This window comes from Elephas maximus, chromosome 6 (genome assembly GCF_024166365.1).
Source record: "Elephas maximus indicus isolate mEleMax1 chromosome 6, mEleMax1 primary haplotype, whole genome shotgun sequence".
Lineage (NCBI taxonomy): Eukaryota > Metazoa > Chordata > Mammalia > Proboscidea > Elephantidae > Elephas > Elephas maximus.
Window position 1 is genome coordinate 6,177,517 of NC_064824.1, and position 13,815 is coordinate 6,191,331.

General features: G+C 40.8%; 1 protein-coding gene across 1 annotated transcript in view; it reads right to left on the minus strand.

Moving 5' to 3' along the window:
* CLASP1 (cytoplasmic linker associated protein 1) overlaps positions 1 to 13,815 on the minus strand; it is a 373,393-nt gene that overhangs the window by 127,715 nt on the left and 231,863 nt on the right. The window contains exons 10-14 of the mRNA XM_049889062.1: positions 7,193 to 7,266; positions 5,990 to 6,082; positions 4,887 to 5,032; positions 3,840 to 3,975; positions 2,401 to 2,471 (exon numbers count right to left, since the gene is read on the minus strand). Of these exons, the coding sequence (XP_049745019.1) occupies positions 2,401 to 2,471; positions 3,840 to 3,975; positions 4,887 to 5,032; positions 5,990 to 6,082; positions 7,193 to 7,266 (520 nt within the window). The remainder of the gene's footprint in view (positions 1 to 2,400; positions 2,472 to 3,839; positions 3,976 to 4,886; positions 5,033 to 5,989; positions 6,083 to 7,192; positions 7,267 to 13,815) is intronic.

Here is a 13,815-nt window from a genome sequence, read left to right on the forward strand (position 1 = left end):
TGCAAGTTCATAAGAAGCCCTCTATCTTGCTGAGTTTACACTCTCATCTCTAAGGTAAGCTAGAGCTGCTCAGCTCTCCTCCCATGGAGAAGGTAAACTGTGGTTCGAGGGCAGATGGCACTCCTCAAACACAGGCAACCAAGCCAGGCCATTAGAAATCCAGCTTTTTTCAGTGGAAGAACCAAATTTCTTTCCTCTAGACTTCATATAGTTGGATTATCCCTCTTATTTTCTCCCTCTTGCTTTCCACATAATTGTCAATAAGATGGATCTCACTGCTTCCTGCTTAGAAGGGTCCTCACCTGTGGAAGTACAGCAGGACCAAAGTAGAGTCCAGGAAAGGAGCAACAAGCAGCTATGTGAGCTGGGCTCTAAGCCTTAATGACAACTCTTTCACTGGGCTAAGATCAAATAGGGATTCCAGAAACAGGCTCCAGAAGCTGCTGTCCAGGCCTGCCATTAATTTACCCAACGAGGTTCCTAATGTTGTACGTTGAGAGGCTTTAGAGGCGTCCACGAGTTCCCTGAAGACCTAAACAGAACTATCTGGTGTATTTACATTTTGCCGGGAAGAGGGTCCACAGATTTTAATAGACTCTCTGAAGACCCAGTGGCCTAACAGTCAAGAATCTGAGCTAGAAGAGAAAAGTCCTCATTCCTTACACATGGTCTAGGGTAGCTCATCAGAACACAAGACAAGGCAGAGATCTGTGAGCAAAGCCCTAGCTAGTCACCCAGTTTGCATCTGCCTGGGCTATCCTCTGTGTATAGCCCCCGTAACTATGCAGCAGAAGCAGGTGACTGGTCAGGATTCAGAATGCCAGAAATCACCATCAAAATACGCAAACATATACCTCCTCCATCCTATGGAATACTAAATTGTTTGTTGTTGTTAGCTGCTGGGTTGATTCTGACTTGGCAACTAGCTGCTGCATAAGATTTTCTTGGCTATAATCTTAACGGAAGCAGATTGCCAGGCCTTTTCTTTCATGGTACCTCTGAGGGCGACTGACCACCAACCGTAGGTTAGCAGTCCAGTATAAACCGTCTGCACCACCTAGAAACTTAATATTGGATTACTGCCAGTAATATGTATGATATTTTATTTCTTGCACGTAGTTACTGCCTTTATTCAGGGATGGAGAAAAGAACTTACAGGGGTCCTCTCCTTCACCTTTCTGTCCCAAGCCTCTCTCTCTCACACACCTTCACATCTGTCACCATGCCTCTCTCTCACACATCTTCACCTCTCTGTCATCATGCCTCTCTCTGTCACCATGCCTCTCTCTCTCTCATACCTTCACCTGTCTCCACGCCTCTCTCTCTCACCTTCACCTCTCTGTAGCCATGCCTCTCTCTCTCTCTCTCGCACCATCACCTCTGTCACCATGCCTCTCTCTCCCTCACACCTTCACCTGTCTGTCAACATGCCTCTCTCTCCCTCACAGACAGACCTTCACCTCTGTCGCCATGCCTCTCTCTCTCTCACACAGACCTTCACCTCTCTGTCGCCATGCCTCTCACACCTTCACCTCTGCGTCACCATGTTCCTCTCTCTCTCACACACCTTCACCTCTCCATCACCATGCCTCTCTCTCTCACACCATCACCTCTCTGTGACCATGCTTCTCTCTCTCACACCTTCACCTCTCCATCGCCTTGCCTCTCTCTCACACCTTCACCTCTCCATCGCCTTGCCTCTCTCTCACACCTTCACCTCTCCATCACCATGCCTCTCTCTCTCACACCATCGCCTCTCTCTCACGCCATCACCTCTGTGACCATGCTTCTCTCTCTCACACCTTCACCTCTCCATCGCCTTGCCCCTCTCTCACACCTTCACCTCTGCGTCACCATGTTTCTCTCTCTCTCACACACCTTCACCTCTCCATCACCATGCCTCTCTCTCTCACACCATCACCTCTCTGTGACCATGCTTCTCTCTCTCACACCTTCACCTCTCCATCTACATGTTCCTCTCTCTCTCACACAGCTTCACCTGTCACCATGCTTTTCTCTCTCTCACACCTTCACCTCTCCCTCGCCTAGCCTCTCTCTCTCTCACACAGTCACCTCTCTGTCGCCATGCCTCTTTCTCATGCCTTCATCTCTCTGTCACCATGCCTCTCTCTTCCTCTCTCACACACCTTCACCTCTGTCGTCATGCCTCTCTCTTGCTCACACTCACACTCTACAAATACAAGCATAGCAGAGGTTGTCCAAGTTCACTCTCCAGAAAATTCAAATCATGATCTTTCAAGTCAAAAGCATTTACTGCAACAAACCTAAGTAATATTAAAAATTGCATACATTAACTTTTTTTTGACTGAGGGAGATTTGGAGTTTGTTATAATTTTTCAAAAAGTCCAAAACTGATGAGGAAACCCTTTAAAAATTTACCTTCTAACTGCGACAGACTTGGAGGTACAGTTGCTTGTTATGACAGGTATTAGCCTAGGGATGTGTGTGTGCTGTGGAGAAGAACAAAAAACAGAGATAAAGACTTGAAAATACCAAACAAAAAAAAAAACCTACGAGAACCACTTCCTTGTACAACTTACTTAAAAAAAAATGAAAGCACCTATATATTCAGGTTAGAACTTCACTGGATATCGCCAAAGGTCAGTGCAAAATTTATTGAGCCAAAACCAGACAATACAATGATATGTAAATAAGTCTAAAATTCAAAACAGATCATCGCTGTGGGTTTAAATTAGCTGAGCAGCTGAAGTATGAGGGGTTTTAAAGGAGACAGCATGCTTTCGGCACTGTTTGGCACCCATATACTTTGAGATTGTTTCAATGGAAATACCCAATAATGGCGCTGGGTTTAATTTTTTGAAGTATGAAGAGCAAACAGGAGAAACTAAAAATAATACAAACTAAGTAATCCATAGAATCAGGAATAATTATGGATTGACTTTAGTTAAAATCACCAACCCCCAAGGTTTCATGGGTTTCCTCTGGGGAAAAGAGGAGGGGGTGACATAGAAAACTGTTGTTCTTCATTTTAAGCCTTTGTGAAATATAAGGTTTTAATGAAAACTTGTGTATGCATTAATTGGATAATTTAAATTTTAGTGAGTAGGGCTCAGAAAACAACACTTTTTCTGTGCTTATGTACAATTACTAAGAGTTTCAGATGAGTAACACAAGCAAAAATATCAAATAGAAGGACTGGGAATTACAGAAGAACAACAGGAGCTATACCTGGAGAGAGAAACAAGAGAGTAAAACCTGAGAAGTACAAGCACAGATATCAAATGGAAGGACTGGGAATTACCGAAGGAAGAACAGGAACGATACCTGGAGAGAGAAACAACAGAGTAAAACCTGAGAAGTACAGGCACAGATATCAAATGAAAGGACTGGGGATTACCGAAGGAAGAACAGGAACGATACCTGGAGAAACAATAGAGTAAAAACTGAGAAGCAGATGTTTGAACATGGGAAGCCAGTGGTGAATCAACGACCAACCCTTCAACTATACAGCACATCCGTAATTTACATTATGGAAGATACATGTTCATTATGTTACAACTAAGTGGGAAAAAGACAGTACTTTACCTACAGCATGATTCCAACTACATATCAAAAAAAAAAGACATGGAAAATGTCACATACCAAAACGTTGGCAGTGGTGGTTTTTTATACACTAGAGTTACAGATGGTTCATTTCCTTCCTTACCCTTCACTTTACTTCCAAAATGTTTATTATTACAGCCAAATGTGATAATCATGCTAACGAAAAAAAAATGCCTCTAATATTTCTTGCCATCTTATTTACCACTTGCTTATTTTTTTTTTTTATTGTATGTATAACCCTAAAACATACTTACACGAATGATTAACCTCACAGCTACAACACCAGATGTGGCCATAATTTTGGCACTGTTTGGAATTAAATTAAAGATAGTTGGCATGATGGCTTCTGCTCCATGGTCAAATTTGTTCCCCAGAACTGATGACAGATGCCTACAACAAGAAGGGAATATTGGGCTGTAGTTCAGTTTCTTGTGAACACTGAAGCAAATAATTTTTTTTTTTTTAACATTTTAGAGCCTTCATTTAAGCTTAAAAGGATGAAGGGTCCATTATCCCTTGTATTTTCTTTAAAATGCTTAAAAAAAATATTTCCAATGTGCATGTAGAAGGCTTGGCAACAAGCCATTAAACCAAGAGGGTTTTTTTTTTTTTTTTTAATAAGTCATTTCTAATTAATTTGTCTTAAAATAGCAAAAAACAACAAACACCTTGACTGTATACTAATAAATCATAAATCTGAAAAAAAAAAATCCTTTTTTTTTTTCCGTTTGGCCTTTTATTTTTAACATATAATATTCTTGCTTCAATATCTGGCCAAAACTTTACACAGAGGCAATGCCTCTTTATTGTTGTTCCCACTCTGATATTCTGACACACAATCTCACACGAGTTTTTGCTTCAAACATAGATACGGGTCTAGTCAGCATGAAACTTTACTCTAGGATATGACTTTAATGCAAATTTTATAGCTATAGTACTCTGAACACAAACATGCAAAAATTCTGATAATTATGCTATATCCTGCCAGCAAAATCAATGAAAAATCTAAGGAGAAATAGAATTTTATAAAATTTCATTTTTCTATATTATTAATAACTGCTTCAAATTTACAATAGAGATTACAGAGCTATGCTATAGAAAACAGTAAAATTAAAAATCGGTGACACTTTATATAACTGGGCAGGAAATTCTGTAAGAACACCGACAGAAGCATAACCAGAATGGGTCTTGAGACTAATGGGAAGTTACATTAAAGAGACCCACAATCCATGACCCCTCAGCGATGCATTCTGACGAGACTATGTTGTGGGGTGGGAGAATCAGAGCATGGCAGTCCTTACCCCAACGTGATACAAGCCTCCCGCACTACCTGAGACCGCAGGTCCTTAGCAGATAGTTTAAAGGCTCCATCCAAGAGACGCAAATGTTGAAAGAAGTTATCATATTCAGCAGCACCAGCCAAAAGTAAAGATCGAATCTTTTTTAGCTAATGGGACAAGGAAAATTAGGAGATCTACAAAACAATTCTTCAAACAGTATATACTGAATAATAGAAGCCATCAAACAGAACAGAGATCAATGTCAAAGTTCAACTAGTATCAAAAGTTTTACCCCAAATAATTTAGCCAAAATTAAATAATAACAAATCTACATATCAAAAAATTTTAAATGTAGTATCTAAATATCTATGACAGATACATCAGAATTCTAGAAAATGTGCTGCTGTTTTAATTGGAAACATTTTAGTGTATTTATAGATTCTATTAAACAAATGATAAAGTAACTAAATTCTTCATTTTGGGTTTGTAAAGACCCTCCTACCCTTACCTTTTCACACACCCACCTCCCACTGCCATTTATTTAATAAACTGAAGGACTAAGCAACGCTCGTCTTTCTGTATTACGCTCCACAGCATCGTTATTAGAACGTTAACCTGAATTTGAAATAGAACGTACTAACAATTTTATCACTTCTCTTCTTGCCAGCCAGCCAATGCAGAATAGCTTTCCTCAGATAAAACAGACTCCCACTTAAATATTCAGCCCACTTACTTTCATTAATACCTTTTTAAAAATAGAGACACAGCTTTCTAGCAAGTGATATGAAGAAAGAAAGGGATGCTGAGGGATATGCACTGGAAATGCCATTACCAAGGCACTTTACTGGCAAACAATCACAGAATAAATCTTTACTAGGATGGGAGGCTGTCACCATAGATCTCTGCTAAAAGAATAGGATATATAAAGGTGTAAGGTGGTATGTTTTAAAGTAAGAAATAGAACTGAGGTACTCTACTGAAAAGATAAAGTTATTTACATGGTTATTTACATTTAAAATACCTACTATTTAAAGTTCATTAAAGCTGTACTGATTTCATAAAAAGTATTTAGAACGCTTAGATAAATCTAATGAAAATGTCATCACAAGAAATCAAGGGCTTACAGCATTTACTCTTTGCTCCCAGTCATGCTTGTCATCAGAGAGTATTTCCCTAATTTTGTTTATGGATTCCTCAAGGTCTCGGGCAGAATAAATCTGTAAGTAAAATTAATTTATAATCAATACTAGAAGATTTACAGAATAAACAAAGATTACTTTTTAATTACATAAAGGCAAAAGCATTTAGTAAGTATAGTATAAGAAATGATTTCAATTTTAAGAATCAGCTGTAAGATAAAATCTTGACAGATTTTTCTGAGAATGAGCTGCTCTCCTGCTGTGAATGTGTACCCACTAGATCTACTGGCCACGTGTGGACGACCCTCTGGTACACACACAGCTTTGCTCTAAATTTCACGTATAAAAGGACAAGATGCCTACGGGGGAAGAGTCAAGGGTACCTGCACGGTCTGTTACTCTTAGCATCGTTCGTAACACCAAGTAAGACCTGTAACTCTGAAGCCTACTTTCTGATTTATTCCGATAACTTATTTATGAGATAGGCAGGGGAATAACTGGCCATGAATTAGGCACCCTGGGAAGGTCAAGTATCTAAGGGTGAACCTGAGCCTCAGATGCTTCTCTTCTGATTTATACACATATGGAAACCAAGCAGCAGGTGGCAAGGGATTCACACAGCCAGTAGGTGCCACAGAAACCCAGAGGGCAGCAAATGCAGGCTGAGAAAGGACATTATTACACAGTCCCCATCACCATGTGAAGACACTAAGGCACAAAACAGTTAAAAAAAAAAAAAAAAAAAGTGTGGCTATACCCCAACTTTTATAATCTCTCCTTTAGATAGTATGAAGTAAGCTTTTATTAAACCAATTTCTGTAGCTTTTCAGACACCCAAATCCTTCAAATATACAAAATCTTCTAAGGAAAATTCCTAAACTTACTTCTTTCTTCTCTCCTCTACCTTAATCTTTTCTCTCTCTTTTCTCTGAGCTGCCCCACAAACTTATTCCTACAGCAAGCAACTTCTGTCCAGCTTCACTGAGAGATCTTGGGCCTTGACTTTTGTTCTTCGTTTCAGATATAAAAGGTTCCAGCATTTTCTAGTCTGTACCTCAGTGCTCCTTCAGTCTTCTTTGTTAAAATTACCTGATCTAGTAAGGAACTTCACTGAAGGCATATTCAGGAACGGGCACTGAAGAATTAGTCTAGCCTTGCATCTAATCACACTCAAACATCCTCACTGACCTGTACTACAGGTACATCATCAAACGCTCTAATAAAGTCCTCTTCATCAACAGCACCAGCTCCTTCTTTCGCAGCTGTTAAAAAAAATTAATTTTAAAAACTTAATGTGTAACAGTTATGAAACACTGGAGAAGTCTAAATATACACAATCAATACTGCAATTTAGAAGACCAACCTGTTTTACAAAAGGCTTATTAAAATTTTTGAGCATCTTGGAACTGACACACATTTATTGATTTTTAATATCAAGATCAAGTATTCTACAACGTGATCTATGTTAGCTTAAAGTCATTTAGAGACTACTTGTTTAGGCAGGGAGAGCCTGGACTTTGAAGTATTTAGATGATTTATATTGTATTAACATGCAAATCTTCCGAGAGATTCCTAACAGAAACTTACATTCTTTAAGAAGTCAATTAGATCATGTTTGGAAGGAATCTAGCACAAATCTGTAAAATAATCAAACCAGTTCTAAAGAATTTAACAGTTTCATTTCACTTTTATATCACTATCGAAACATCTCCGTTTCCTTGAACTCATAACTGCATCAATTTTTCCTTTATGCACTGATTGCAAACGTCCCCCATAAAATGATTAAATTAACCACCTGCTGTAAGACGTTTTTGTATATTTACAAGTTAAATGCTACTATCATTTGGGAGAAAATTACTTTTTTCCTGCTAATATGAAAATCAGGTGACATTTTACCACAGCTTTTTTATATAATAAAAGTTCCAAACGAGTATCTATGCTCACTCTTATACCCGTTAATGATGTACACTGAGGAGACTGGCTGCTCTTCTAAGCGCTTCTCACCAGACACGCTAGCTGGTATTTGGGTCCTGAAGAACTGCCTGAACAGAAAAGGGCTTTAAAGATAATTCCTGGCACCAGTCAACATGTGGTATCCCTCCTGATGGAAGACCACTCACACTGTGCGAAAGCCAGCTATATCAGACGATAGCCTCTGTTTCTGCTTTTGTGTGGAGAGATTCACCAAGCGCCTCCTTTGTGCGAGGCGCCAGAACGCTCTCTGCAAAGAACTCAAGACCGATACCAGTCCCTGAGCTTGAGGATCTGAGGAGAAGGGTTTAGCAGGGAAATCCTTGGATAACGAGTGACAGCAGTGCTAAGGGGGCAGATGGGGCGGGTATTCCTGGCATAACCTACACAACTGAGATTTGGAAGAAACACAGGTGAGGGACGACAGCAAAGAAAAGCAATGGTTTGACCCTGCTGTCGGTACGGGGAAGCTGGTGCCACCAAGCTGATCAAGATAACAAGATTCCAGGGCCAGTTGAGAATTCACCGAAGACCATCAGAAGAGACCACATGAACATTAACCCTTTCTTCCAGTTTTCATTTACCCATAGGCATTGGCTTTTTTACTTCACTGGCTACTAGCCCAAGCTCAAAGTCCAATGCCAACAGTAACTGTAGTTCTAAAAGCAGTGCCATGCAATTTTCCAGAGGTAAACAGTAGGCACTCTGCATATAAATTTAAAATGTTAACAGTAAAATGAGAGTTGCAGATATGAATAGACACTTCACTAAAGAAGACATTCAGGTAGCTAACAGATATATGAGGAAATGTTCACGATCATTAGGCATTAGAGAAATGCAGATCAAAACTACAATGAGATTTCATCTCACTCCAACAAGGCTGGCATTAATCCAAAAAACACAAAATAATTAATGTTGGAGAGGTTGGAACACTTATACACTGCTGGTGGAAATGAAAAATGGTACAACTACTTTGGAAATCAATTTGGTGCTTCCTTAAAAAGCTAGAAATAGAACTACCATACGATCCAGCAATCCCACTCCTCGGAATATATCCTAGAGAAATAACAGCCTTTACACGAACAGATATATGCACACCCATGTTTACTGCAGCACTGTTTACAATAGCAAAAACATGGAAGCAACCAAGGTGCCCATCAACGGACGAATGGATAAATTATGGTATATTCACACAACGGAATACTACGCATCGATAAAGAGCAGTGAGGAATCTGTGAAACATTTCATAACATGGAGGAACTTGGAAGGCATTATGCTGAGTGAAATTAGTCAGTTGCAAAAGGACAAATATTGTATAAGACCACTATTATAAGAACTTGAGAAACACTTTAAACTGAGAAGAAAACATTCTTTTGTGGTTACGAGAGCAGGGTGGGAAAGGGGTATTCACTAATTAGATGGTAGATAAGAACTACTTTAGGTGAAGGGGAAGACAGCATACAATACAGGGGAGGTCAGCACAATTGGATTAAACCAAAAGCAAAGAAGTTTCCTGAATAAACTGAATGCTTCGAAGGCCAGCGTAGCAGGGACAGGGGTCTGGGGACCATGGTTTCAGGGGACATCTAAGTCAATTGGCATAATAAAATCTATTAAGAAAACATGCTGCATCCCACTTTGAAGAGTGGCGTCTGGGGTCTTAAACGCTAGCAAGCAACCATCTAAGGTGCATCAATTGGTCTCAACCCACCTGGATCAAAGGAGAATGAAGAACACCAAGGACACAAGGCGATTATAGGCCCAAGAGACAGAAACGGCCACATAAACCAGTGACTACATCATCCTGAGACCAGAAGAACTAGATGGTGCCTGGCTACAACCGATGACTGCCCTGACAGGGAACACAACAGAGAACCCCTGAGGGAGCAGGAGAGCAGTGGGATAGCAGACCCCAAATTCTCATAAGACCAGACTTAATGGTCTGACTGAGACTGGAAGGACCCTGGTGGTCATGGTCCCCAGACCTTCTGTTGGCCCAGACAGGAACCATTCCCAAAGCCAACTCTTCAGACATGGATTGGACTGGACGATGGGTTGGAGAGGGATGCTGGTGAGGACTGAGCTTCTTGGATCAGGTGGACACTTGAGTCTATGTTGGCATCTCCTGCCTGGAGGGGAGATGAGAGGGTGGAGGCGGTTAGAAGCTGGCGAAATGGACACAAAAAGAGAGAGTGGAGGGAGAGAGTAATTGGGAGTGTGCGGCAAGGTATATATGGGTTTTTGTGTGAGAGACTCACTTGATTTGTAAACTTTCACTTAAAGCACAATAAAAATTATATTAAAAAAAAGGTCTGTATATGACACAGCGTCAAGGGACATATATTGGGGGAAAAGGGTTTGAGGGATTTAAGGAAGAAATCTTTGTAAAGCAATTTTCAAAGCATCAGGGAATCCTACCACCAACTCCAAGTCCTCTAAAAAAAGTCCTCTAGATTTACTTAATTCAACATCCATACTGGTCTCCTAAGCAACAATCCTACCTGTAGGAACAAAACACATTTTAAAGACGGAAAGTACGTTTTGACTTCAGGACAGTCTCAGCTTTCGTGAATAGACAGGGGTTAAAAGGCCCAGAGTTGCTTCTGTTGTTGCTGTATACAGACGATCCAACAATGCCGTCAGGGTGCACTCACGCGCCATCAGCTCTGCCTTCCTGCATTGGCTTCATCCCCTATAGTCTCTGCTTTCCACAGTGTGGCACCCGTCAGTATGCAGCTCAGCACTAACTTAATTAAAGACTATCAAGCAGAAACATGTTCCAGTTGTCAGGTGCTGTGGAGTCCATCCTGACTCACAGCAACCCCATGTAAAACAGAGCAAAACAGTGCCCAGCCCTGTACCACCCTCACAATAGTTGTCCTTGAGCCCATTCTTGCAGTCACTGGGTCACAATCCATCTCGTGGAAGGTCTTCCTCTTTTTAGATGACACTCTACCAAGCGTGATGTCCTTCTCCAAGGACTGGTCCCTCCTGGTAACGTCCAATGTACATGAGACAAAGTCTCATCATCCATCCTTGCTTCTAAGGAGAATTCTGGCTATACTCCGTCCAAGACAGACTTGTTCATTATTTGGCTGTCCATAGTACATTCAATACTCTTTGCCAACAACATAATATGAAGGCATCAATAATTCTTTGGTTTTCCTTATTCACTGTCCAGCATTCACACGCATATGAGGAAAATGAAAAAATCGTGGCTTGGGTCAGGCGCACCTTAGTCTTGAGTGACGTCTTTGCTTTTTAACACCGTAAAGAGGTCTTCTGTAGCAGATTTGCCCAAGGCAACGCATCCTTTGATTTCCTGACTGCTGCTTCCATGGGCATTGATCGTGGATCCAAGAAAAATGAAATCCTTGACAACTTTAATCTTTCCTCCATTTATCACTAGTCCAATTTGGAGGATCTCTGTTTTCTTTATGTTGAGGTGGAATCCATACTATACTGAAGGCAGTAGTCTTTGATTTTCATCAGTGAGTGCCTCAAGTTCTCTTCACTTTCAGCAATCAAGGTTGTATCTACATACGGCAGGTTGTTAATGAGTCTTCTGCCAATCCTGATGCCCCATTCCTCTTCATATGGTCCCAGCTTTTCAGATTATTTGCTCAGCATCCAGACTGAATAACTATGATGAAAGGATACGACCCTCACGCACACCTCTCCTGATTTTAACTACGCCGTATCCCCTTGTTCTGTTTGGACAACTGCCTCTTCGTCATGTACAGGTTCCACGTACAGGTTCCTAATTTGCTATGATCCACACACCTGAATGTCCTTGCACAGTCAATAAAACACAAGTAAACACCTTTCTGGAATTCTCTGCTTTTAGCCAAGATACATCTGACATCAGCAATGACGTCCATGGTTCCATGTCCTAGTCTCCATCCAGCTTAAACTTCTGGCACTCCCCTGTCAATGTACTGCTGCAACCACTTTTGAATGAACGTCAGTAAAATTTTACTTGTGTGTGACATTAATACACTTACAATGTCATACACAAGTAAAAAAATTTTTTTTCCCGGTCAGGGAAGCCGTTCTTCTTGGAAACCCTGGTGGCGTAGCGGTTAAGTGCTACGGCTGCTAACCAAAGGGTTGGCAGTTTGAATCCGCCAGGCGCTCCTTGGAAACTCTATGGGGGAGCTCTACTCTGTCCTATAGGGTCGCTATGAGTGGGAATCGACTCGACGGCACTGGGTTTGGTTTTTTTGTTTTATGACATTAATAATATTGTTGGATAATTTCCACATTCTGTTGGATCACCTTTCTTTGGAATGGGCACAAATATGGATTTCTTCCAGTCAGTTGGCCAGGTGGCTGTCTTTCAAATTTCTTGGCCTAGACCAACGAGCACTTCCAGTGCTGCATTCGTTTACAGAAACATCTCAATTGATATTCTGTCAATTCCGGGAGCCTAGTTTTTTGCCAGTGCCTTCAGTGTAGCTGGCACTTCTTCCTTCACTACCATTGGGTTCTTGATCATATGCTACCTCCTGAAATGGCTGAATGGTGACCAATTCTTTTTGGTACAGTGACACTGTGTATTCCTTCCATCTTCTTCTGATGTTTCCAGCATCATTTAATATTTTCCCCATAGAATCCTTCAATATTGCAACTCAAGGCTTGAATTTTTTCTTCAGTTCTTTCAGCTTGAGAAATGCTGAGTATGTTCTTCTCTTTTGATTTCTAACTCCAAGTCTTTGCACATTTCATTATAATAATGTACTTTGCCTTTTCAAGCCACCTAGAAATCTTCTGTTCAGCTCTTTTACTTCATCATTTTTTCCTTTCACTAGACAACACTGAACAGCAAACAAGATTCAGAGTCTCTTCAGACATCCATTTTGGTCTTTTCCTTCTTTCCTATCTTTTTGATGACCTCTTGCTTTCTTCATGTATGACGCCCTTTAAGTCATTCCACAACTCAACTGGTTTTCAGTCATTAGTATTCGATGTGTCAAACTATTCTGGAGATGGTCTCTAAATTCAGAGGAGATACACTCAAGGTCATATTTGGCTCTCAGTAGAATTTCTCTAATTTTCTTCAGCTTCAACTTGAACTTGCACATGAGCAACTGATTGCTCCACAGTTGGCCTCTGGCCTTGTTCTGCCTGATGACATTGAGCTGTTTCATTGCCTCTTTCCACAGATGTAGTTAATCTGATTCCTGTATATTCCATGTGGTGAGGTTCATGTGTATAGTCACCACTTATGTTGCTGAAAAAGGTCTGTTTACAATGAAAAAGCCTTTGGTCTTTCAAAATTCTATCATGCAACCTCCAGCATCATTTTTATCACCAAGGCCATTACTTTCTTTTTTTTAATTAATTTTTTTTATTGTGCTTTAGGTGAAAGTTTACAAATCAAGTCAGTCTCTCATAAAAAAAGTTATATACACCTTGCTATGTACTCCCAGCTGCTCTCCTCCTAATGAGACAGCACACTCCTCCTCTCCACTCTCTGTTCCCTGTGTCCATTCAACCAGCTTCTGTTCCCCTCTCCCATCTCACCTTGTCACCAGACAGGAGTTGCCTACATAGTCTCCTGTATCTACTTGAGCCAAGAAGCTCACTCCTCACCAGTGTCACTGTCTTATAGTCCAGTCCAATCCCTGTCTGTAGAGCTGGCTTTGGGAATGATTTCAGTCTTGGGCTAACAAAGGGTCCAGGGACCATGACCGTCAGGGTCCTCCAGTCTCAGTCAGACCATTAATTCTGGTCTTTTTATGAGAATTTGATATCTGCATCCCATTGTTCTCCTCCTCCATCAGGGATTCTCTGTTGTGTTCCCTGACAGAGCAGTCATCAGTGGTAGCCTGGTATCA